The 21,950-nt window shown below is 44.4% G+C and overlaps 1 protein-coding gene across 5 annotated transcripts; it reads left to right on the forward strand.

The window, feature by feature from the left end:
* The first annotated feature begins 921 nt into the window (after nucleotides 1-921).
* Nucleotides 922-21,648, forward strand: CTTN (cortactin). 5 transcript variants are annotated; one of them, XM_030949676.1, is made up of 17 exons: nucleotides 922-1,079; nucleotides 3,845-3,928; nucleotides 4,197-4,270; nucleotides 5,538-5,667; nucleotides 8,218-8,328; nucleotides 9,008-9,062; nucleotides 9,571-9,681; nucleotides 10,503-10,613; nucleotides 10,890-11,000; nucleotides 12,228-12,338; nucleotides 13,969-14,024; nucleotides 14,518-14,587; nucleotides 15,090-15,238; nucleotides 18,192-18,281; nucleotides 18,388-18,577; nucleotides 19,466-19,537; nucleotides 19,827-21,648. In XM_030949676.1, exons 2-17 carry the CDS (start codon nucleotides 3,845-3,847, stop codon nucleotides 19,961-19,963), a joined length of 1,662 nt encoding a protein of 553 aa, XP_030805536.1. In that variant the 5' UTR covers nucleotides 922-1,079; the 3' UTR covers nucleotides 19,964-21,648. The 5 variants fall into 5 exon arrangements, with proteins under 5 accessions (XP_030805536.1, XP_030805537.1, XP_030805538.1 ...); XM_030949677.1 differs by lacking the exon at nucleotides 12,228-12,338; XM_030949678.1 differs by lacking the exon at nucleotides 9,571-9,681.
* The last annotated feature ends 302 nt before the right edge of the window (nucleotides 21,649-21,950 follow it).

A 21,950-nucleotide genomic window follows, 5' to 3' on the forward strand; every position in this document is an offset into this window, starting at 1 on the left:
ACTTCCCACTGTCAGGGAAGCTTTGGTGCATGTTATTCAACATTTTGTTAATTTCAATGTTTGTAAATAGTAGGGGACTTGGGAGGGAAAGGGCAATTGCAGTTAACTGAGGTGGCAGTACCTTTTGGTTTTACAGGAGACGTTGGAACAGATGGGTGAAAAGTGATAAATAAATGTGGCTGGTATTTCTACCTGTACATGGAGGGACAGGTAAAGACTCCAAAAAGACACAGAAGAGACAGAAGTAATGCCCAAAGGATTGAGGTTCTCTGCATGTGTGTTCTCCTCTAGCAGACAGCGTTTTTAGAATAAATTCAGCCCTTTTCAAATATGATGTATTCGGTTTTTGGGGTAAATTGCATCACATGTAATCCTGGATAAAGTAACGGACCTATCTATGACATGAACTGGCTACATTTGGAATTAAGTTGTTGTGTTCACCTGGATTTTTTATCATCTTGCCCTCTATTACAGCCTGAATTTGTGTGTTTATCTGTAGAAATAGTGTTCCTTGGGGTCTTCCCCTCGTTTAGAAGGTGCGAACAAACCAGCACCTCATTCCACAGTGTTTTAAACTCCCGTAGTTCCCATTTTGGCATCCGTTTCATTTGGATCGGATCCCGACCACGGGGGAACAACCTCTTGCCCACTGATAAAAAGCGATGAAAACCCCTGGGGCCGGACTAGACGCGACTTCCAAAACATGACGGTGCAAAAGTGAGTACTAAAAAACAAAGAAGGATGCTCACAACTGCACCAGCAACTCCCCTGTGGCCATTTTAAAACTACTGATGCTGCATTTTTTGAAAGAAAGGGGGGACGGAGCAGCTCCAGAAATAAGTACGCTTTATGGTTGTTGGAGCGGCCCGCAGGCCGCGGGGGAGGCGGCGTTCCCGCAGCCGGCGGCGCGGCCCCTCCCGGCGGGGCGGAGCGGAGCCCGTCCCGCTCCCACCTGGAGCCGGGAAGAGGAAGTGGGAGCTCGGGAGAAGCGGAAATTGCAGCAGCAGCAGCCGCCGCCAGCCCGGGAAGCACCGGCGGGGAGCCAGCGCCGAGGAGGAGGAGGAGGCGGCAGAGGCAGAGTAAGCGCGGCGGGGCCGAAGGACAGCCGGGCCGGGAGCTGCGGGCACGGCCGGGCAGCGCAAGGCAGAGCCGGGGGGCGTCGCGGCTCCGTGTCCTTTTTTTTTATTCTTTAAAAAAAAATATTTAAACTCCGAAGCTGGGAACTTGAGGAGAAGCGGCGGGGGCTCCCCACAGCGGCGGTGCCGCTCAGGGCAGAGCCCCCGGCCGCGGTGCCGGGCTCAGGCCGTGGGGCCCGGCCGGCCTGGGAGCTGCTCCCGGCTCCCCTCAGCTGCTCCCGGCTCCCCTCGGCACTGCTGCCCCGAGCCCGTCCCTAGGCCCGGGCAGCGGGGAGCTGCCGAGGCTGCCGCTGAAGGTGCTGGGTAGGATGATGTGTGTGCTGATTAGTCATAGCAGCGCCGGGCAGCGCATACATCCGAGGCATATATTTAGCTTGGGTTTGTGTTCGAACCGTAGCGTTTGCTCCTTCCTTCAGGAATCATGACCACGTGAGCCAGTGAGTCATGAATAGATCGCGTTTCTCCTCGTTCTGCCCTGGAATCGGTGCTGGAATAGCAGGCGGAAACCGGGCTTGTTCGTGCTGCCTGTGGACTGGGAGCCCCGGTCACTGGGGCTGCTCTGCTCCTTGTGGAATTCACAGAGTGCGGGGTTGAACACTGAAAAATGCTGGCGTTGAAACATGGAAAAATGTTGGCGTTTGTGGGCATGGTTTGCAGAGAATCGTGGTGGGTGCTGGATTTCGCACGGGGGTGCGTGTGAAATCCTTCTTCCCTGCGCTATTGTTTGTGAGAGCTTGAGGAGGAAGCAGTGAAACCTAGAGTGAGGGATCCAGCTTTTGTTCTTTGAACAAAAATGAACACAATGCATCAATCAAGGGAGCATAAGAAACAAGTATTTGGGGGAAAAAAAGTTGTGTTTGGCACAAAGCATATCGAAATTCACCATACATAGCACCTCTGAGTCAGCTCTCATCACTTGAATTCCATTCCTAAACATCTTGCACAGCGTGGTGGAGCGCGTAAGGATGGATACGGAACATCTCCCTTAGGAGAAGTTAGAAAGAACTTGGACCCATGTTGAATTTCATTATTGAGCTGGTTGGTTTGTGCTTTCAAAGGCTTTTGGGGATTTTTTGGTGAGAGATTGGATTTTAGTAGGAAAGAGTAGGACAACCAGACACAATCATGTGAGAAAAGGCTTTAGACAGAGTATTTTAAGGACAACATTAAACCACCTGTGTTGGGTTATGAACTCATAGTCTCAGAAGTTTTTTGGATATGAAGTACTATTATAAAGGTTAGTTCCTTAACTACGAGAGGAACTTGAAGATGTCAGACCTGAAAAAACATGAGGGGAAATGTGCTAATACTGTTAATATGTCACCTGCTCAGCTTTTACACCCTCCTTCCTGGCTGCTCCAGCATTTGCTACCCTGGTGTTTGACTGTCAGTTTTCCAGCTGCTCTCACTCACGTTACCAGTCCTGAAATTTCTGAAATGCTCCATAAAAGTGGCTCATCAGCTCATTCTGCCAGGCTGCAGAACGAGCGTGACAGAATGAGCTGTGGACTTTACCCAGGCATTATTAGATATGCATTTAAGAGGAAGTGAGTTTTCATCCCACCCACTGATTTATGCTTGTGTGAATTAAATAGCCTATGATAATTATCTTTGTAATCTGTTCTTAATTAGAAGGATAAAGGTAAGTGGACAGAGTGCTGGTATGTTACAAAACTGAACTCTAGTTGAATAGCAAAGAAAAAATAAAATCATTTCTCTGAAGTGTATTCTGAAAAAGCTGGGAGAACAGGCAGCTTGTAGTTTGATGTTTCAGTTTTGCTTTCTAGAATGCATTTGTTTTGATTTATGTAGAATAAAGGGTATAAAATCCAGCCACTAGCACCAGGAAGATCAGGAATTCTGCTAACTAGCTAAACTGTTAATTAAAGGCATCCAACTTGATACTCCATGGGGAATAAAGTTTCCAGAAACTGAGAGGCCCCAAATCATTAACCTCTTGAAAGTGCTGGGTGTTGTTTCTAGAAGTCATTGTTTGCTTTTTTTATGAGTCTTGCTTCCTGCAGTCGCCCTCTGTTTCCCCTGAAAGCCAGACAAGGTGCTGAGTTTGTGAGCACCATGTCTGAATGGGGATTACCCGAGGAGCACAGAGCTCCTGTTCTCTGTCGTTTTTGTTGGAGCAGTGTCTGGGTTGTGTGCAAGTTCTTAGAGTTGTTGGGATTTCTGTCACCGTGTTGGAACTCCCTGCACTGCAGAGGAGGCTGTGCAGGTGTAATGCAGGTGAAGAACAATGTTGTGCTCATCATTTTTAACGCCTGGGGGGGAAAAAAAAATCACCTATTCCTACACCTTAATTGTATGCACAAGATTCAGAATTAGCAGCTGTCTTTGGAAGTGCATGTTGGCTTGGAAACCTGTGTGAGCAGAAGTCTTTGAGTGCAGTGACTGCGCAAAAGGCACACATTAATTTGAGCAAAGAAAGGTGACTTTGTTCTCTTGAAACAGCAATTGCTCCTAATCTTTTTACAGTGCAAATGGGAGAGTTAAACAGGTTTGTAAGGCAGCTTGAGAAGACAGCCTGAGCTCCAGTGGTCAAACCTGTCTTCACTGCAAGCATAGCTTTTGGTGATGTGGTTAAATAACATACTATTGGGAATTTTGGATTGCATCTCCTCTGTCAGCTCCTGCACGAATCAAACGAGCTGGCAGGTGAGTGGAGCATGACCCTGCTTCTCCTGCTGCTGTTGCAGATGTGGAAGGCTACTGCAGGCCACACCGTGTCTGTCAGCCAGGATGATGGAGCTGATGACTGGGAGACAGATCCAGACTTTGTGGTATGGCTTTGGGGTTTGCTGATCCACCAGGAACTTGTGCTGGGACAGTTCCAGAGGAGCTCTGGGGTGGGGGATGAGGCTTGGCCAAATAAACTGCCAGGAGCATGTCCCTGGAGTGGAGGGGAAGTGAAGCTGCTTTTCCAACACTTGTGGTCTCAGTGACTGCTGGAAGCTTTTGCTGTGAGCTCTGAAATGTGTGTGACTAGTGATTCCTTTGGGTTTTTAACTCTCTTTTGATATGTGTCCTTTTGATATGTGTCCTTCACAGAACGATGTGAGTGAGAAGGAGCAGCGCTGGGGAGCTAAAACCGTGAATGGGTCCGGCCACCAGGAGCACATCAAGTAAAGCCGCTCTCTTGTGAAATGTATTAACAGGCATAGTCCCTGGCAACTTTTAATGTGATCTCAGTAACTTGTGTCTTCATAATTAAAACAAGAGTCCCTGAAGAAGATTGATTATTTGCCAGATGGCTGGTCTTTCAAATCTGTCTGTCTTCAGAGTTGAAATTAAGAGCAGAAATATGGTGCAGGGACCCTTAAATCTTTCTTTGTCACTGGATAAGTGATTTTTCTTGTCTCTGTATCTGAAAAGGGTCTTTTTGTGCTGTTTTGGTGCAAGAGCAAGTAGTACCAGGGGATAAGCAGAGGGATCTGAGCAGTTTCAGTTTGGTACTTTAAGGAAACGTTTTGTCCCTTAATTCTTACACTTTGATTAGTAAACTGCTACAACCAAACTCATAAAAACCCTGACAAAGTAACAAACTGAGCTCTCTGATGGAAAAGCAAATAAGTGCATCACAGAGGGATATGTGAAAAGAAATTAAGCATCTCCTGAATCCTGTGTTTCTTACAGAAAGTGTCTAGGACAGAAGTTTAAAGCAATTTTAGGAAATGTGTGAAGTTGCAAACAGAGGAGAGTGAACTGTGGTTACTTCAGGGATCAGTGTTGCTCTGCTCTATTCTGAGGGTAGTGGGAATTCCTGCTGGCTGAATTACGCCTGAGAAAGCTTAAAACTCAGGTGGGAGGTGCTTAAAGTACAGATTACACCTTGGGTTGCTCTTCTTTTCATAGCCTGCACTGCCCTCAGTTCAATTCTGTGAATTTTAAGAGATCACCTTTGGAAGAGGAGGTGCAAGTTTCCTTACATCTTTATTTTGCAGTACAGTGCTCTCCAGAATGCTGTGTTAGAATTAGCCCTGATACCACAGGGACTGTGTGATAAGAGATGATCCCTGTTCTGAAAAGTTGCCATCCAGATAGAAAGTGTTGGGAAGAATTTAAATTAGCACACAAGGAAAAAAAAAGGTTTCAGGCACAAATCAATTCTAGGGAAAGGATTGTTAAAATACCAAAATTCCCTTCCACATTTGTCCTAGAAGCAGCAGTTTCTTTTCTTTTTTTAAACAACATTTTGCAGTGGGACAAATCCAATGTCCCAGAATATGAGGAAATGTTTCATACACTGAAAAAATGGGAAGGCCTTGAAAAATACAAGTGATCCAACTTCTCATTAAGATGACAGTTTTGTCAGCTTTATATTTTGCATCTTTTTGAAGTTGCTTGCTGAAACCTCCTTAGTAAAAGTTGCTGCTTTGTTGTCTTTTAAAGTATTCATCAGCTGAGGGAGAATGTATTCCAAGAGCACCAGAACCTCAAAGAGAGGGAGCTGCAAACAGGACCAAAAGCTTCCCATGGCTACGGGGGGAAGTTTGGCGTGGAACAAGATCGCATGGATAAAGTAAGTGTGGGTGGGGTTTCCTTGGGATGAAGGGATCAGGGAAAGGAGAAGCCTGGCCAGCACCACTCTCTGTGTGAGCTGAGCTTGTCCCAGCTTTGTTCTGGGCTGTGCAGTGGCCCCACGTGGTTTTGATTGATGCCAAGTCTGGAGATGATTCCCCTGGAGTCAAGATGCAAGTTTTTAAATTTATTTTCTAAATTAACAAAGGGCTTGATGCATTAATAAATCCAGTATGATCTTTTTATTTGGATGCTGGGCCAGCTCTTCTATGCATATAGATAGAGACTGGCAAAACAATGAAAAAAGGATGTGCTGCTGCATTAAAATCAGAGTGTAGCTCGTGTGAACAAACTGTGAACAGTGACAAATAATCCCAGTATTTGAAATATTGTACTTCAATCAGATGGTAGTTTTTTATATAAGGAGTTGATGGCTGCTTATGTTACACTGTTAAATTCTAATTCTTAGTATAACTCCTTTAGTCATGTGATAAATAGGCTTATCAACTTCTGGCTGCTTTCTTTCATGAGCTCTGCTAGAATAAGAATCAAAACATTTCTAAATAAGAAAGTTTTCTTACTTTGCTTTCTGTATTCTTGGTAACTCGACAGCCTTAAATTTTTGCTGGATTCTCATATTCCAGAGTTAATTGCTGTCTAGTTCTCAGTGGGCCAACCTTTGAATCTGAGAAAAGGAATTGCTGAGCAGATTCAACCACCAGGCCTGTTCTGCTGCTGCTCTCTAGTGTCAGCAGTTTATCCCTCACCTGTGTCTGTGGGGAAAAAAAGGAACAAAAGTCAGCAGTGTTTCCCATAGGCCAGAATTAATCGTGGGGAAAAACATGCTGGTCATGCCCATGTGAGTGATGCTGGTGGCAGGAGGTGTTCACAATTTCTGTTTGTAATGAATCTTTCTCCCTTGTAACTGTAGTTCTGAAGCCTTGTGGCTGAGATGTCTCCTTTGCAGGTATCTGTGCAGGTGTGCTGCTCCTAAAGCTTGGCTTTAAAGCTTGGCCTTTAAATCAGGGTCGCTGTAGCATTGTCATGCTGCAGGGTTTTGCTGCATTTAGGGCAAAACCTTGGTTCTGAGTTAAAATGAACATTTCCATCACTCTGTGTGCCATACCTCCTGAGCTGGTGTAAAATGTACAGAAAAGTTACGAGGGTGTTTGACTCTGAAATACAGATTACGAAAAACAATATTTTTCTAAGGGGGGTTTTGTTGTAATGCTTGGTATTTGGTGAAATGCAGAAAGTCCTGGTACCACCAAGAAAACACCACACTTATACCTCAGTTGGTGTAACAAAAGGGAGATCAGGTAAAACCATGTAAAAGCTAAAATTTTCAGAGCTGCATATTTTTCACAAATGCAATGGGAAGAAAAAAGGGAGGTGGGAGTGTTTTCTGACACATTTCACAGATGCTGTGCTACAAAACACCTGCAAAATGGACAGGAGTGTGGTTGTTTCAGTCAGGAAAAGAAGGGACCTTTTTAATGTTTTTGAGCTAAAGTAGTGTCCTGTTATTGCCATCCTTGGTCTGTTACCTGGCAATGACTTCATCCAGTAATGCTTTGCTTCCCAACCTGTTGGGAATGTTCCCTCCAGCCCCTGTGTGGAAGAAAAAGAGCAAAGACTGTAAAATCCAAGGTGTGCAGACACCTTGTGTCCTCGAATTAGTTCACCTTGGTCCAGCTGCCTGGCACAGATTATGCAGTGTTGGGTTGCTGGTGAGTTCCAGGTGGCTCTGGCCAGTTCCCAGTGTTGGCACTGGGCAAGGAAAAACATTTTTACTTGAGGTGTGAGGCTCCAGCATCAATTTGAGGAGCTGGAAGGGCTCCCTAGCACTAGGTCAGTGTAACACTAGCAAGGGCTGTGTGGAGGCACTTCCAGGTGTGTAATTACATATCCCTGTGTCCTGCCAGTGGGGTGGAGGGAGCTCAGCCTCTGTTCAGCTCAACTTCCAGGGTCAGGATGCAGGGTTGGATGCCTTTGGCACAGGTGTGGATGCATCTCCTCATGTTCAACACCATTTTGCATGTGAGGAAGATGCCTAATTGTGATTTATGCAGGAGACTTGGGTGCCTCCCTAAACCAATGGCAGCTGGCTTTGGTTGTATTTGTATTGTTGTACAAAAATATTGTTGTATTTGTTGCAGTCCCCTGTCAGCTAAAACAGATCCCTAAATAAACACAAGGCTGTGTGTTTCACCTGAAACTCACTTCAAATTCTGCATGAACACCATCAAGATTCCCTCTGTACCTGTCTTGTTTTCATTCCTGTGCTTTTGAAGTGCAAATGCAGGGCATAAAGTAGTTCCCATAAAATGCAGTCACTTCCCTTGCCTAGGCTGGATTGGTAGCATGGCAGCATCCTTGTGGAGACTTCCCAAGCGAGTAGGAATTTCCAGGGAAGTTGGTTTCAGCAGGAGAAGTGGCAGTGATGCATGCCAGTAACAAAACTCACCCTCCAGTTGCTTGGTGCAGTGTTTTGTCTGACACACAGGACTGGGTAGAACTGCTCTCTCTGAACTTCACTAATTTCTTCCAGTCAGCTGTTGGACATGAATACCAATCCAAACTCTCTAAGCATTGCTCCCAAGTGGATTCAGTGAAAGGGTTTGGTGGCAAGTTTGGAGTACAAACCGACAGAGTTGACCAGGTGAGTGATTTCATCTCCTCCTGCAGCCACCCACGGTGGTTGATTTTTTTTCCTTTTGTACATAAAACTGCAGAATTCCAGTGCCTTGGGATGCTGGTGTGGGCTGCTCTTCCTGCTCTTTTTGAAGTTTAGCAGAAGCTAACGCTGACTGTTAGGGAGATAAATTACTGTTTAAAGCAGAGTAGAAAAAAGCCCTCATGGGAAGTTGAGATGAATTGAAAAGACAGATGAAAAGAGATGTTAAAATACTATTTTTTTGTGTTCTTTGACAAGGTCAGTGTGAACACTGTAGAATGTTTGGGGATGGTTTGTTCTGTACTACAACATGAGCTACTGGCCAGGATATCTTGTTCCAAGACTGTGTAACAATCCCTGCATGGAAATGCTGGATTTCTGTCATACTGAATTGCTGGACCTGGCAAGGCCAGGCTGGAGTGTGCTGCTGGTACAATTTGCCTTGGCAAGGGAGGGCAAAACCCTGGCCATGAACACATGCACTGAATTGCCATGGAAATGAGTATGGCCCATAAGTTAAAGAGGTATTTATGCTCTCAATCCAGAAGGTCAGAGCAGTATGGAAAGACACAGGAACTTACCCTGCTCTGTGTCCACTGGAGTGGGTGCAGTTTTTCTCCTAATGCCTAACACTGTCACAGTTGTCATTTTATTTCTCTTCCAGTCAGCTGTTGGGTTTGAATATCAGGGCAAAACTGAGAAGCATCCCTCCCAAAAAGGTAAAGTGGGGAGGTGGTCACCTCTGTGGGCACGTCTTCTATAAAAAATAGAGTAGATTCTTTCACTGTGGGGGAAGTACCTCTTTTAGTGAGACCTCTGCATGACATTCCAAATGAATCAAATGGTGGGTTTGGTGGAACAGAGGAGGAAAAGTGAACTTCCTAGCAGTTTCATGAGTTGATGAGGTTTTAAGATGCAGAAATAGTGGAGTCAGGAGTCTAATTTTTCTTTCAGAAGTGAGGTTCAGGGGCATGTCAGGAAGACTGAGAGTTGCTCTTTGCTGTATTGCACCCTGTTGGAAATAGGGAAAAAATTTAAAGGGAACCATCATAAGCTGTAGGACTGTTGCTTATCTTGTGTTTAAAATTAAGCTGAATTTTATGTGCTAAAGCCTTCATAATACTTGAGTTCTGAAATAACTTGTTTTTCCCCTCAATTGCTAGGCTATGCTGTATCCATGGCAAGTTGCTTTCATGCTGTTTTTATTGTGCTTTACTCTCAATGCAGACTACTCAAGTGGTTTTGGTGGAAAATACGGAGTACAGGCTGACAGAGTGGACAAGAGTGCAGTGGGGTTTGATTACCAGGGGAAAACTGAGAAACACGACTCCCAGAAGGGTGAATAGTGAATAATAACATGTGTTAGCAGGCTCCTTGCCTCGTGCTGTAGGCACTGCCCATAGCCTATGTTGTAAAATACTCATGTTTTACACCTCTTGCACTCCTAACCTGCTGAAAGGTAATGCTGGGTAAAATTTATGTTGCTGAAAACCTCAACTTCTGGGGGGAAAAAAGGTCAAAAAAATCTGCCTGGTTTTAAGGGATGGTCCAGGGCACACAGGTTTGTCTGGAGGTTTTTACAGCTCCTTCTGAAAAGCTATAAATCAAAGTAGTCAGACTGTGAGCAGCTTAACCACCACAGAGAAGTGCTTCTAAAAGAATCAGCTGCTTGTGGATTAGAACACTTAACAGTGTTTAGAGTTAATATTGTGTTGCTGCTCAAGTTTCCAGGCATATCTAATCAAAAATTGACCATTTTATGGAAAAATGGTGACATTTTGCCATCTGTTTTCTGTTTGTCCCAAAGAAATGTTTGAACTCTAGAAATGCTGACAAGGAGCAGGGGGTGTTTAAAAGCATCCAGGCTGTTGCTGACATGGGTTTTGAAGTCCACTTGCCCATAAGTGTCTTCAGAATTTTACCAAGGAGTCAGGCAGCTGAACTGCTAGTGTTGCCCAGCAAAATGCTGTTTTATTTTCCATCCTGGAGAATGTGTTCTGAAGGATTTCTGACTTCAGTGTCTGAAGTCAAGTTTAGCTGTGGGTGTCAGTGCTTCTTTTAAAACACAGTGCAGTGCTAGCAGCCCTGATTATCACAGTTTTGCAAGGTGATGATGTTGCTGAACACTTACAAACAAAACTCTTCCCTCTTATCTCTAGATTATTCCAAGGGCTTTGGAGGTAAATACGGTGTCGACAAGGACAAAGTGGATAAAAGTGCTGTTGGCTTTGAATATCAAGGCAAAACGGAAAAACATGAATCACAGAAAGGTTTTTATCATCCTCTTTAAAAATAATAGCTCTGATCCTTTTAAACCTGGGAAAAATACTTTGGGGTTTTTTTTGGGTGGGAGTTTTTAGTTTGTTTGGGTTTTTTTTTTTGTGGTAAATGTGTGTTTACCCCATGTGTGTGCAGATTTTGGATCCCCTTAGAAAGGTGAATGCATTATTAACAGGGCAGCTTATCCCCTAACATATTCCTGGTTTTTTTTATTAAATGCGGTTTACAGCTACGAATTGCAATAATGTTTTCTGAAAACTTCACAGATTATGTAAAGGGCTTTGGAGGCAAGTTTGGCGTGCAGACAGACAGACAAGACAAGTGTGCCCTTGGCTGGGACCACCAGGAGAAGGTGCAGCTGCACGAGTCCCAGAAAGGTACCTGAGCTCTCAGCTGCTTGCTGTTCTCTCTGCCTGCCCACATTTTGACCTCCTGTTGCCTGTGTGAGCCCTGCCCTGGTGTCTTTGGGCACAGCCCCCCAGGAGCTGACATGGGGCTCCTTTCCTGTGTCAGGTTTTGCTGTTGTTGGGTGGCTGCAGAGCAGCTTTGGCACAGCTGACACCCAGCCCCTCAAAGTCCAGGCTCAGGACTAAATTTTCCCTTTATGGGCCTGCAAGTATGCTGGATTATTTTCATTTTTTCAGTTGAGCTGTGCAAACCACAGGTTAGGAATTCCTTTGTACTTTCTACAAATAAATTTTCCCTTCTGAATTCTGTTGTGTATATCCCTCTTTTCATGCAGGAAGAGTCTAAAATCAAATGCTGATCTTTTTTGTGGCCTGTGAGGTACCTTGTCCTGTGAAATACTTGGTTCACAGTAAAAATAGAACTTCCTGTAAAATGCAGCTATTGCTCCTCAGCCTTCTGCCTGTCACTGCTCTTGACTTAAAGAAATTAATATTTTTTAAGTAATGACATTAATATTGTTCTGTTGGGTGCTCAAACAGACTTGTTTTGAGAGGATTACCTGAATAACTTTTTGCTGTGCCATCCCTCATTTTATAGTATACATATATATTTATATAAATAAATATAGATGTAAATGGCTGCTCCCTAGGCAGCAGTAGGGAATGATCAGCTTTTAGCTGAAACCTTTTCTCCCTCAAGCTGTGTGGCAGCAGGAACATTCCCCTTTCCTTTAAGGAGGGTGGTCTCTGTGGGGCCCATCTTCACCCCTCTTTAAAAGTCAGCTCTGTACAAGTGTTAACCATGCTGATGAGGGAAGCTCATTTGATTCTCTTGTACTGTTTTGGTGTTTATTTTGTTTATTCTCTTGTATTTGTTGTTGTTTTGTTTGGATGAACAAATTACCTGTGTACCTGTGTTCATACCTTTGATCAAATGCAAGTGCATTCTGCAGTATGGATGAAAAATGTTGGGAAATGCTTTTTTTCTGTGACTTCAGAATGGTGTTCTTATATCTGATAAATCATCTCAAGTTGAGACTTTTTTCAATTTACTTTTGCAGAAGTGTCTTGATGTATTTTTTTTTCACCATCCAAAATTGCTGATAATTGAAAATATTGCAAGAATTATTTTGAGTGTCTCTGACTGAACTTTGTTTCCCTGCCTTGGTTTTAACGTATCCCATGTGGCTTTTTCAGACTATAAGAGTGGTTTCGGAGGGAAATTTGGTGTACAGACAGAAAGGCAGGACCCATCTGCTGTGGGGTTTGATTACAAGGAGAAACTAGCCAAGCATGAATCTCAACAAGGCACCGTTTTCACTTGTTACTTTCTTACCAGTGCAGCCACTTCTCACACAGTCTGAAATAGTTCTCTGAGTAGATCAATGCCAGGAATGTGCAGACACTTTATTGCGCTTCTATTCTTCCATGATCCAGCTGTTTTCTTTATTCTACCCTTAAAACATTACCTCAAGCAAGCCTGTGTTCAGGAAACACCCAGTGTTTAGTCAACAGCTCTGCAAAGTCCTGAATTAGTTATAGCTGTACATGCAGGGGAATAATGACATTATTGTTAGTATGGTGTTAATGAAATCAGATTTATAGACTAAATAAAAGTTTTGCCTGGGTAAATTCGTGGGAAAATATTCAGATAACAACCATGCACATAACCATTAACAAGAAATGGGCTGTGGCAAGATCATTTAAAAATGATTGTAGTCTTTGAAAGAAGTAGGGAATGTTTGTTCTTGGGTGAGCAAATGCTGTTATAATGCTCTGTTTATTCATTGTGAAATAGTTGGGGTACAGCCCACGAATTCCTGGTTTTCCATTATCTTAAAGTGAGGAGTCTGGAGCAGGAAAATGTAAGTGTAGTGTATTTATTCTGGCTGAAAATACCTACAGAGCTGAAGAAAATGAGGTTGTTCATTGATAGCTGGCATTTTCCTGTGTTATAGTGACACATATTCAGACTTTCAGAGCCCGAGTGCAAGCACTGCAATGGCTGGCAGGGAGAGCCAGTGGTTTGGGGCTGAGAGGAGAAAGGATTCCAGGGATGGATAGGAAACATGGACAGTGCAAGGGCACATTCCTACAGCTCACACACCACAAAGGGGTCTTTTTCCAGTCACACACTCTTGCTGCTGCTGTTGTGCTGCTCTGGTGCTCCTCAGACATTCCCATGAGAGCAGAAACCCTCTCCTGTCTGGGTTTGTTTGTTGTTTTTATCAATGTCACTGGGAGTGAATTTGGGAGTGTGACAAGTGCTGAGGGCAGCAGCAGCTGGGAGGAAGAGTGTGCAGCTCAGGGCTGGTATGGGATAGCACAGCCACCCCATTTCTCTGCTGGTGAGTTGCTTAGGCAGCCAAAGCTGGCCTGTGTAATTTCCCCTTTTTGTGTGTAGAGCAGGAGTTACCACCAGTGGCTTTAATATTCACCAGCTGAGTATCTCAACCAAAACCACTGGAATGAGAAAATTGTTACATTTTCCTGCCATTCACAAAGAGTCAAAAAAAAGCCAAAACCAAAACACCTCTGTGGTCACTGAAGACTCCTTTGAGCAAAGCAAAATTGCTCAGGCTCCCTGATTCCTGCAGAGGGCTCAGAATTGGTGCTGTCAAAGGCTGTGTTACAGAAGTGATGCATCAGGAGGGTTCCTCCCTTACTCCTTGCTTGATACCTGTTCAATCCTCAGCTCTGTGTTTATTCAGGGAATGCATGTGGCCCACCGTCTGTCTTTTGCTGCTGTTCCTGAGGGCTCCTGGGCTTCTGTGTCCTCTCTGCATCAAAGTTGAGTTGCATTTTCTCTGGTGGCTGTCACTGTGGCTCTGCATGAGGCTGAAATGGCTCTTTGCACCTGAGGTGGCTGTTTGCATTTGGCAGCAGGGGGGGAGGGATACCCAACTCCCTGCTCTGACCTTTTTTGTCCTGCTTTTAGATTATTCCAAAGGATTTGGAGGCAAGTATGGTGTCCAGAAAGATCGGATGGACAAGGTAAGTTGCTTCAAAGAGCCATGACTTCTGACCAGGCAGAGCAGCCTGCTTAGATCTGCATTACTCAGCTCTCTATTTATGGACACTTCTCCAGTCTTAAGGGCAGAGTTTTATGCTTTTCTAAACCTTTAAAAAGCAAATTTATACACACAGAGCTTATGCCAGCTTATGTGGATTAGAAGAGCAACAGCTACTCAGTGAATTTTATTGCCTTGTTTTTACACTCCGATGAGTCACTTGTAAACTTTTTTATTTTTAATTAATAGGATTTTGATGTGTTCAGAATTGCCCCTTAAGATTAATTCTTTCCAGCTTGACTTGCAGAAAGGATTATTCTGTTTGTAAAGTTTTGATCCTTCCTGATTTGGTTGTGATGTTCTGCTAAATGCCTTAGGGATGGTATCACAGTAAAATATTTCAGGTTGAGGCTGTGTGAATGTCCTCATGAATTTGTGGGGGTTTTTACATGTATCCTTTTTGTCCTTACTGATAGAATGCAGCAACTTTTGAAGATATTGAGAAACCATCATCAACTTATCAGAAGACCAAGCCAGTAGAAGCTGGTAAGGCATTGGCCCCAAATCCTTTCTTTGGAGGTGATTATGACCAAAATCCTGGATTATTGATGTAGTAGTGCTGAGTAAGGGTCATCCAGAGAGAACTGCTGTATTTGCAGCTCTTTAGCACCTCAGATATTCTCCCTCCTTCCTTTAGAGGTGGTTTTGCTTTGTTCCACTTTGTTTCTTTCTCTCCAGGCTCATCAGGGTGTTAAGGAAGGGAGAATAAAAAGCATGAGAATAAGGAAGAATAAATTGTGTAGGGTAGTGGTGGGGCCTGTACCATGAAGGAGAGGAGGGAGAAGCATTACAGAGGTTTTTTGGAAGAGAAATAAGATGCACAAGAGGTTTGAGCTGGGAAGGGAGACGAAGAAAGAGGGATAGAAGGACTTTGCTGACTGAATTATAAACTCAGAGGGCAGAAAACCAGAAATTTGTAGCAAAAACTCATTCCAGGCTACTTTTCTATAGAACCCCGATTTGACCTGAGTTCTTTTCCCTGTTACAGTTGCCAATAAAACAAGCAGCATCCGAGCTAACTTTGAGAACCTGGCCAAGGAGAAGGAGCAGGAAGACCGAAGGAAGGCGGAGGCTGAGAGAGCCCAAAGAATGGCCAGGGAGAAGCAGGAGCAGGAGGAGGCTCGGAGGAAACTGGAGGTCAGTAAGATTGAAATCCCATTGGAGCAGCCTGCTTTCAGTGCAATGCTGGGAGAAAAGGGAATCTTTGAGAAAAGGCTCCTTCTTTCCAGCTGGCCTTTAAAGCTCCAGGTGTGTGTTTGTGCCTGTGCTTCAGCTGTGTTTAACTCCAGCCTGGCCTTTTCCTCCTGTCCTTCTGCCTTTTGGCAGTCCCACATTCCCTTTGGGCACAGAGGAGCTCCTGAGGGGAGAGCTCTGTTGTCCCCAAAATGCCCTGCATGTTCAAGAGCTCTCATGCCATGGTGAGAGCTGGTGATGCTGTTCCTTTGGGATCAGTGTTTTGGGAGATGGAGGTGGTATAACACACAGCCAGGAGATCAGGAGAAGATAATCTTCCAAATGTCAATTGAATGTTAGTTAGGGAATTAAAAAAAATTGACTTTGCATTGGTATGGGTAAAAGCTTCATGGTTTTTGTGTTATTCATAAGCAAGATAATTCTGGGACATGTTTAGTCAGAAGCTGTATCTTATCTGCTTTATGGAATTTGCATATTTGTTTGTATTAGTTTGTGTTACAGGAGACTAAGGCTTGATGTAATTAATTTGTTTTAAGAGTACAAAAGACTGCCTGGTAGGCTCTCTTCCTCTAAAGAGATTGGGGGTTTTTTTTATTTTTTATTTTTCCTTGTTTCCCCCTTTTCTCTCAGCTTATCACCTATTTTGCCTTACGACCCCACGATGTGCAGTGTGAGCATATGTTCACTGCAGACATGTGTCACGAGCTGAATGGGAGCTCATCCTCTGTGCATCATTCTAATGCTGCCTTTCCTCCACGTGGACTTTTAGTACCTTCCCCAAACACTCCTGGGGTTTCTTTACTCTGCTGGAGAAAAGCTGGGAGAGGAAGAGGTCATGGAATGGTTTGGGCTGGAAGGGGCCTTAATTGCTTTGTCTTTTTTTTGTTTAATTACTTTGCTATCTCAGTAATTATGTTATTTTTCTGCTGGTATTTTTGCTGTGAGTGTGGGTTAAATCCAAGCCATTTTGCTGGATTTTTCTTGTGCTTCATCAAAGATTCTGTTGCCTGGACACATTTGAAGTTCTTTCCCCCAGAGCTGGTATTTAGATTTCCCTGTAACCAGATGATTAATGTTCTTACAGCCTGAACATCTCCATGGTTAATTGTGGGATTCTGCAGACACAGAGAGAGGGGGATGAGGTTGAGGGGAACTGAAATGGCTCTGCTGGCACTGCCCCTTGCTCCCAAGCTGAGCAGGAGAAGGGCAGAGATGTGATCCACAGCATCCACAGAGAGTGCAAAGGGCAGGGATGGGCTCTGACTGGAGTGAACTTTATTTCTGTCAGTGAACTTCTTCACTTCCAGAGGATATGTGGGCATACACCCTCCCACAATGGGAATGTACATATGGACTGCATTCCTTCCAGAGCCCTGGTTACTGGTAATCCTTGTTCTGGTTTGCTTTTCACAAATGTCACACAGGCAAAGAGTGCTCAGGGAGCTCTTCTTTGATGCCTGGGTTGAGTCAGTGCTGCCTCATGATTTCACTGTGCTCTGCTGCCTTGCAAAAAGAGGCAGGATGCTCTTTCACATGGAGCATTTCACTGTGGAACAAAACCCAGCCTGAGGGGAGCCATGCAATCTAAATGTTTTATGGCAATTACACTCTGTCTATCCTGAACTAGAATCTGGATTGCAGAGCCATTTCCTAGGACAAATTAGTCAAACTGTTGCCACATGTGCCATCATTAATGGATTGAGGCTGCTTAATTTGTCCCCAAACTTAGGTTTGACTTCTAACAGTCACTTTGCTGGTGCCTTTTTATCCTTTTATCTCTAGCACAGGATTTAAAAGTGAGGGAGGTTTTGCATCAGGACAGACTTTTCCCATAAAGCACAGCACTGGCTTTGAATTGTCTTCAAAGCTGGCTCTGCTCTCAAGACACGCTTTGCTTTCTTTGTTGGGTGTATTTTTTTCTGAGCTGTGACAAGCAAAGGAAACAAGGAATTTTTTGCAAGAGTCCTACCACTACATCCCTGTACTGCCATCTCCTGAGAGTCCTCTGGGGTGTTACAGCTTGATGGGCCTAAACTACTGGAGTGCACAGATTCCCGTTGCACACATCCTCTCCTCCCTTTTCAATGAACAAGACAGTTTGGCCCTGGATTCATGGTTTACTTTTCACCTGTGGTAAAGACAGGCAAAATGGAAGTTACCTGTTGCAATAGTAACCCTGTTTTGTGTCGTCTTAGCAACACAGGATTTCTTGCATTTCTGTGTCCTGCCTCCCTAATGAGTGGCTTTCCAATGACTGTGGAATTGCCCTGTGATTCACTGCTGGGATGGCACTTGAGAGAAGCATGAAGCACTTGAGTGCCAGAACAGATCCACGTTCTTGGTGTCACAGAACACAAAAGCAGTACTGCTTTTATTTCTACCACATCTCTTAATTCCTCTAACCATTGAAATCCTGACTGTCACTGTACAGGGCCCACTTTTGTCTGAGCTGTTCAGTCCTTTGCCTTGGCAAGATGTTTTGCAGATCTGCCAGAGCTTCACAACCATTTCTCCCCAAAGGTAGTTCATCAGTTGTGCACCCAGAACATGTGTGGGCTTCAGGGTCTTTAAACTCAGCCTGAAATGGGACATGAGGCCCAGCCAGCTGATGAGCAGAATGAATACACTGAGCACCTGCAGTTCCTCTGCAGATGGGCCAAACAACTCTGGGGCTGTTTTTAAACCCAGGCATGCATATGTGCCATGGGAGTTTTGTTTCTTCCCTTTTGTTCCTTCTGCTGTGCTGCATTTCTGGTGCTCTGCTCAGCCCAGTCCTGATGTGACCACAACAGTTCATTGCAGGATCTATTGCCTGTCCTTCGTTCTGGAGGGCTGTTTCTTGGTCCCCTCATCAGTGACTGAACTGCACTGAAGTTTTCCTTTCTCCTGGATGTAGGAGCAAGCTAAAGCCAAGAAGCAGACCCCACCACCCTCTCCTGTCGTGCAGGTGGCGGAGCAGAAGGCGCCCTCCAGCCCGGTCTACGAGGTTTGCTGGGATTCCTTTGGGACGTGGGCTTTGATCCCGATCAAAAGGATCCTGATCCTGTGATCTCCTCACAAAGCCCTGACAGAGCTCCCCTGTCTCCCTGCAGGATGCAGTTTCCTACGAGGCAGGGTCAGCCTACAAGAGCTCCAGCCCCTCCTACCCTGCTGCCCAGGAGCCAGAGGCTGGCTACAAAGCAGCGCAGCCGGAATACCAGGAGGCAGTGAGCCAGAGGGAGGCAGAGTACGAGCCTGAGACTGTCTATGAGGTGGCAGGAGCAGCAGACCACTACCAAGCAGGTTTGTGTCTCACAGCAAACCCTTTGGATGGGGATTATTTCCTTGTGCAAGAGTTTAATGAGCAGCTGTGCTGATAGCATGCTGTCCTGGTTTGCTGAACTCTCAGTCCACTGAGACTTTCTACATTCCCCACTAGCAAACTTTAATTAGGAAATTAATAAATGGCTGCAGCAAGGTGTTGAAGTTAGTTAACTTCTGTGAGATGATGTTGGAGTAATTACAGTGCTCTCCAGGGTCTCAGTTCAAAAAGAAATTCAGGGGTAACCATTCTCACCCCATGGAATGTAGCTCAACATGAGAAGAAAGCACTGAGCTGGAGATTAAACATGCCACACCAGGAAAAAAATCCAATCAACAATTCTTGGAGTTTGATATTGAAGTGTTGGGTTCTGTTCCTGTGAGGGAGTGGAGTACGGATTTTTGAAGCTGCAAGAGTAAGGTTCTTTTGAATTCCTGGTTTTTTCTCACCTCTTCTGGTTACTAAATGAGCTGTGAAGGATGAAACTGCTCTGGTACAAAAACCTGGGAATTTTAAGCAGGCCCCTTTCTGCCCCCCCAGCATGCCACCACTTGTATTAATTATTGTCTTACACAGTGATCTTGAGCTCAGCTGTCCTGTCACATTTTACAGAAGCAGTACAGGGCTGATTGGTTTTATGTAGTTCCATACTCAGTGTCTCTTGTAAATGCTTCTTTTCATGCTTCAGTTGTGTGTGATTGAGGGAGTAAGTTGATGCAGAAGGAATGTCAGCACTGCTGAAACCTAGCATGGGTTGTTGCCTGCTTCCTGTGTGGGTTAGCAGTGCAACTGAAGGAGCAGCACCACAGAAAAGAACTGAGGGTGATAATGTACTTCAGATTTTAATTGTTCTCCCCTCCTCTCTTCAGAAGAAAACACGTATGATGAGTACGAAAATGAACTCGGGATCACAGCCATAGCCCTTTACGATTACCAAGCTGGTGAGCAAAGCTCTTCTTTTCACCCTTTGGCTTTGAAAACTCTGTTCTGCATGAGATAAATCTGGATTTTTCCTTTGCCTTTCTATGTTTCTTGTGGTGGCAAATGAAGAGTCAGGGATTTGGGGGTTTAACAAGAGCGCAGATTGCAAATTTCTGGGTGCAGATTGCAGATTACCGGGTGCTGTTTGTGGGACTGGTGGCAATTTCCAAGGAGCTCTCCCACCCCAGGCTGGGGCTGCTGTGAGCCCTTGGCAGGGGGGGTGCTGACCCTGTTGGGCTCTCCCTGCAGCGGGTGACGACGAGATCTCCTTCGACCCCGACGACATCATCACCAACATCGAGATGATCGACGACGGCTGGTGGAGAGGGGTCTGCAAGGGCCGCTACGGCCTCTTCCCCGCCAACTACGTGGAGCTCAGGCAGTAGGCACCCCTGCTGCTGCTCATGCCTTAATTCCCCAGCCCACACACCACTTCACACACTACAGACAGACCACGAGGCTTTCCCGAGGATGGAGGGGGTATATGCATATGGCTTTTATATTTAATACTTTGCTGATGCTTTTTAAAACACTTAGGCCACAGAAATCGCTAATATATTGTAACTGCTCTGTCTTTCACCGAGGCTCTTGGGATTTATTTTCATCTGGGAACGTTTCTTCTCTGCCAAATTAGCCAAGCCTTTTGGAGGACAGGTAGCTGTCTGCTGTAATATTGCATGTTTTACTCCTAAGTGAGCAGATTTAGTCAAGTGTTCAAGTCTAGTTAGTCTTCCACGAAGCGTTTGCAGCTGAGAAAGTCATGGCTATGCAGGCTGTTTGCATTTCCACCAAGTGGAGAGGACTGGGGAGGTGCAGAGTTGGTTTTTTTCTTATTTTCTTTTTTTTTTTTCTTTTTTTTTTTTTTCTTTCATTTTTTCTTTTCTTTTCCAGATAGTGCTTGAAAAAAATGAAGAAAGTGTTTTACAGTTGCAGTTAATCAAATACTGCCCAATATTTATGGAATATTAATGTTATGAAGGAAACAGTCTGGTACTTTTTCCTTCTCCTTTAAAGTGGAGTTTCTTTGGCTCTTAAATTAATTTTTTTCTTCTTTTTTAATTATTTTTTTCTTGGTCCTGCTCCTCCTGCTCATGTTATCTCAGAGGAGGGCTGCAAACTCTCTAGCACTGATTGTCCCAAATTCCTTCACCCTTTTGTTTTTGCTTCACCCTCCTCTTTTCCCAGGAAAACTTGGAAAAGTTACTGTGCGAGTGTTAAGTCACCCAAAGAGATTCCTGCTTGTTCAGAAGGAAACTGGCATCCAGATCTGCAGGAATATTCCCATTGCTTTAAATGGGAGGAAAGGCAGGAGGGGTGGGATTGCAGTTGTGTTCTGTGTGCAGTGCATCCCTGCTCACACAAGGAAGGAAGGAAGGGCCTGCTGTGCAGTAGTGACATTTTGTGGAACCATTTTCAAGTCAAGGAATGTTAATGATTGGATTTGAAACCCATGTAAATGATCTCCATTTTTAAACCAGACAAGAGACTTTTTTTTTGTATGTTCAAGAGAAACTGCCAGTACTGTTCTACTAAATAACACAATTAAACCTTGGTTTAGTTTTTGGGGTTTTTTGCCAAAACTGAAATTCCTGTCACTGTAGAAAGCTGACCACTGCAGATTTAGGGTCCCTACCAAAGATAGCAAGTTGCATCCAGTAGTGCACATGTTCAGTGTCTGTACTGTCTGTTTCCACCTTCTGATCAAAAGGAAAAAGTCAAATCTGGTGTAGCAGCCAAGAGAAAAGGCAAAGACTTCTTATCAGATGTAAATTTGGACCAATGGAATATGGAAGGCCTGTACAAAATGGTGAATTGTACAGAGTGTCAAGGGAGAAGGCATCGTGTTGAACCAGTTCTTGGATGGTTGGGACAATCCTTCATGAATGTCACATGTGTGTCATGATTATTACTGTTTCTTTCTCCTTTCCATGGTCTCATATCTGTGTTGTATTTGCATTACTAGGGTTGGGTTTTATATGCAGTTTATTTTATCCAATTTTAGAACACCTCATAGGGATATGATTTTTGTAAATTAAATATTCAATAAACTTTTTGAACCATTTGCATGGAATATTTTTTTTTTTTTTTCTTTTGAAAAATCTCAGCATCAGGCTCAGCTTTCTTTTGTTTTATGTGCTTGTTACTTCTGCTAAAAACAGCAGTGGGCTGCAGGGTTTGTGGCTGCTCCTGGAATGCTGGTGGCATCAGGGCACTGGCTGCTCTTGCAAACACAGATGTGGGGTTACATCAAATAAACTTTTCCATCCCTTTAAAGCTGTTCTGCTCTTGTTCCTGGCAGGGTGGGTTGTTCCCAAGGCTTTGCTCCTCTCATTCCTGCCAGCAGGAAGGTCCTGCCTTGCTGTCCACATTTTA

Source organism: Camarhynchus parvulus, chromosome 5, assembly GCF_901933205.1.
Source record: "Camarhynchus parvulus chromosome 5, STF_HiC, whole genome shotgun sequence".
In the NCBI taxonomy this organism is placed as follows: Eukaryota; Metazoa; Chordata; class Aves; order Passeriformes; family Thraupidae; genus Camarhynchus; species Camarhynchus parvulus.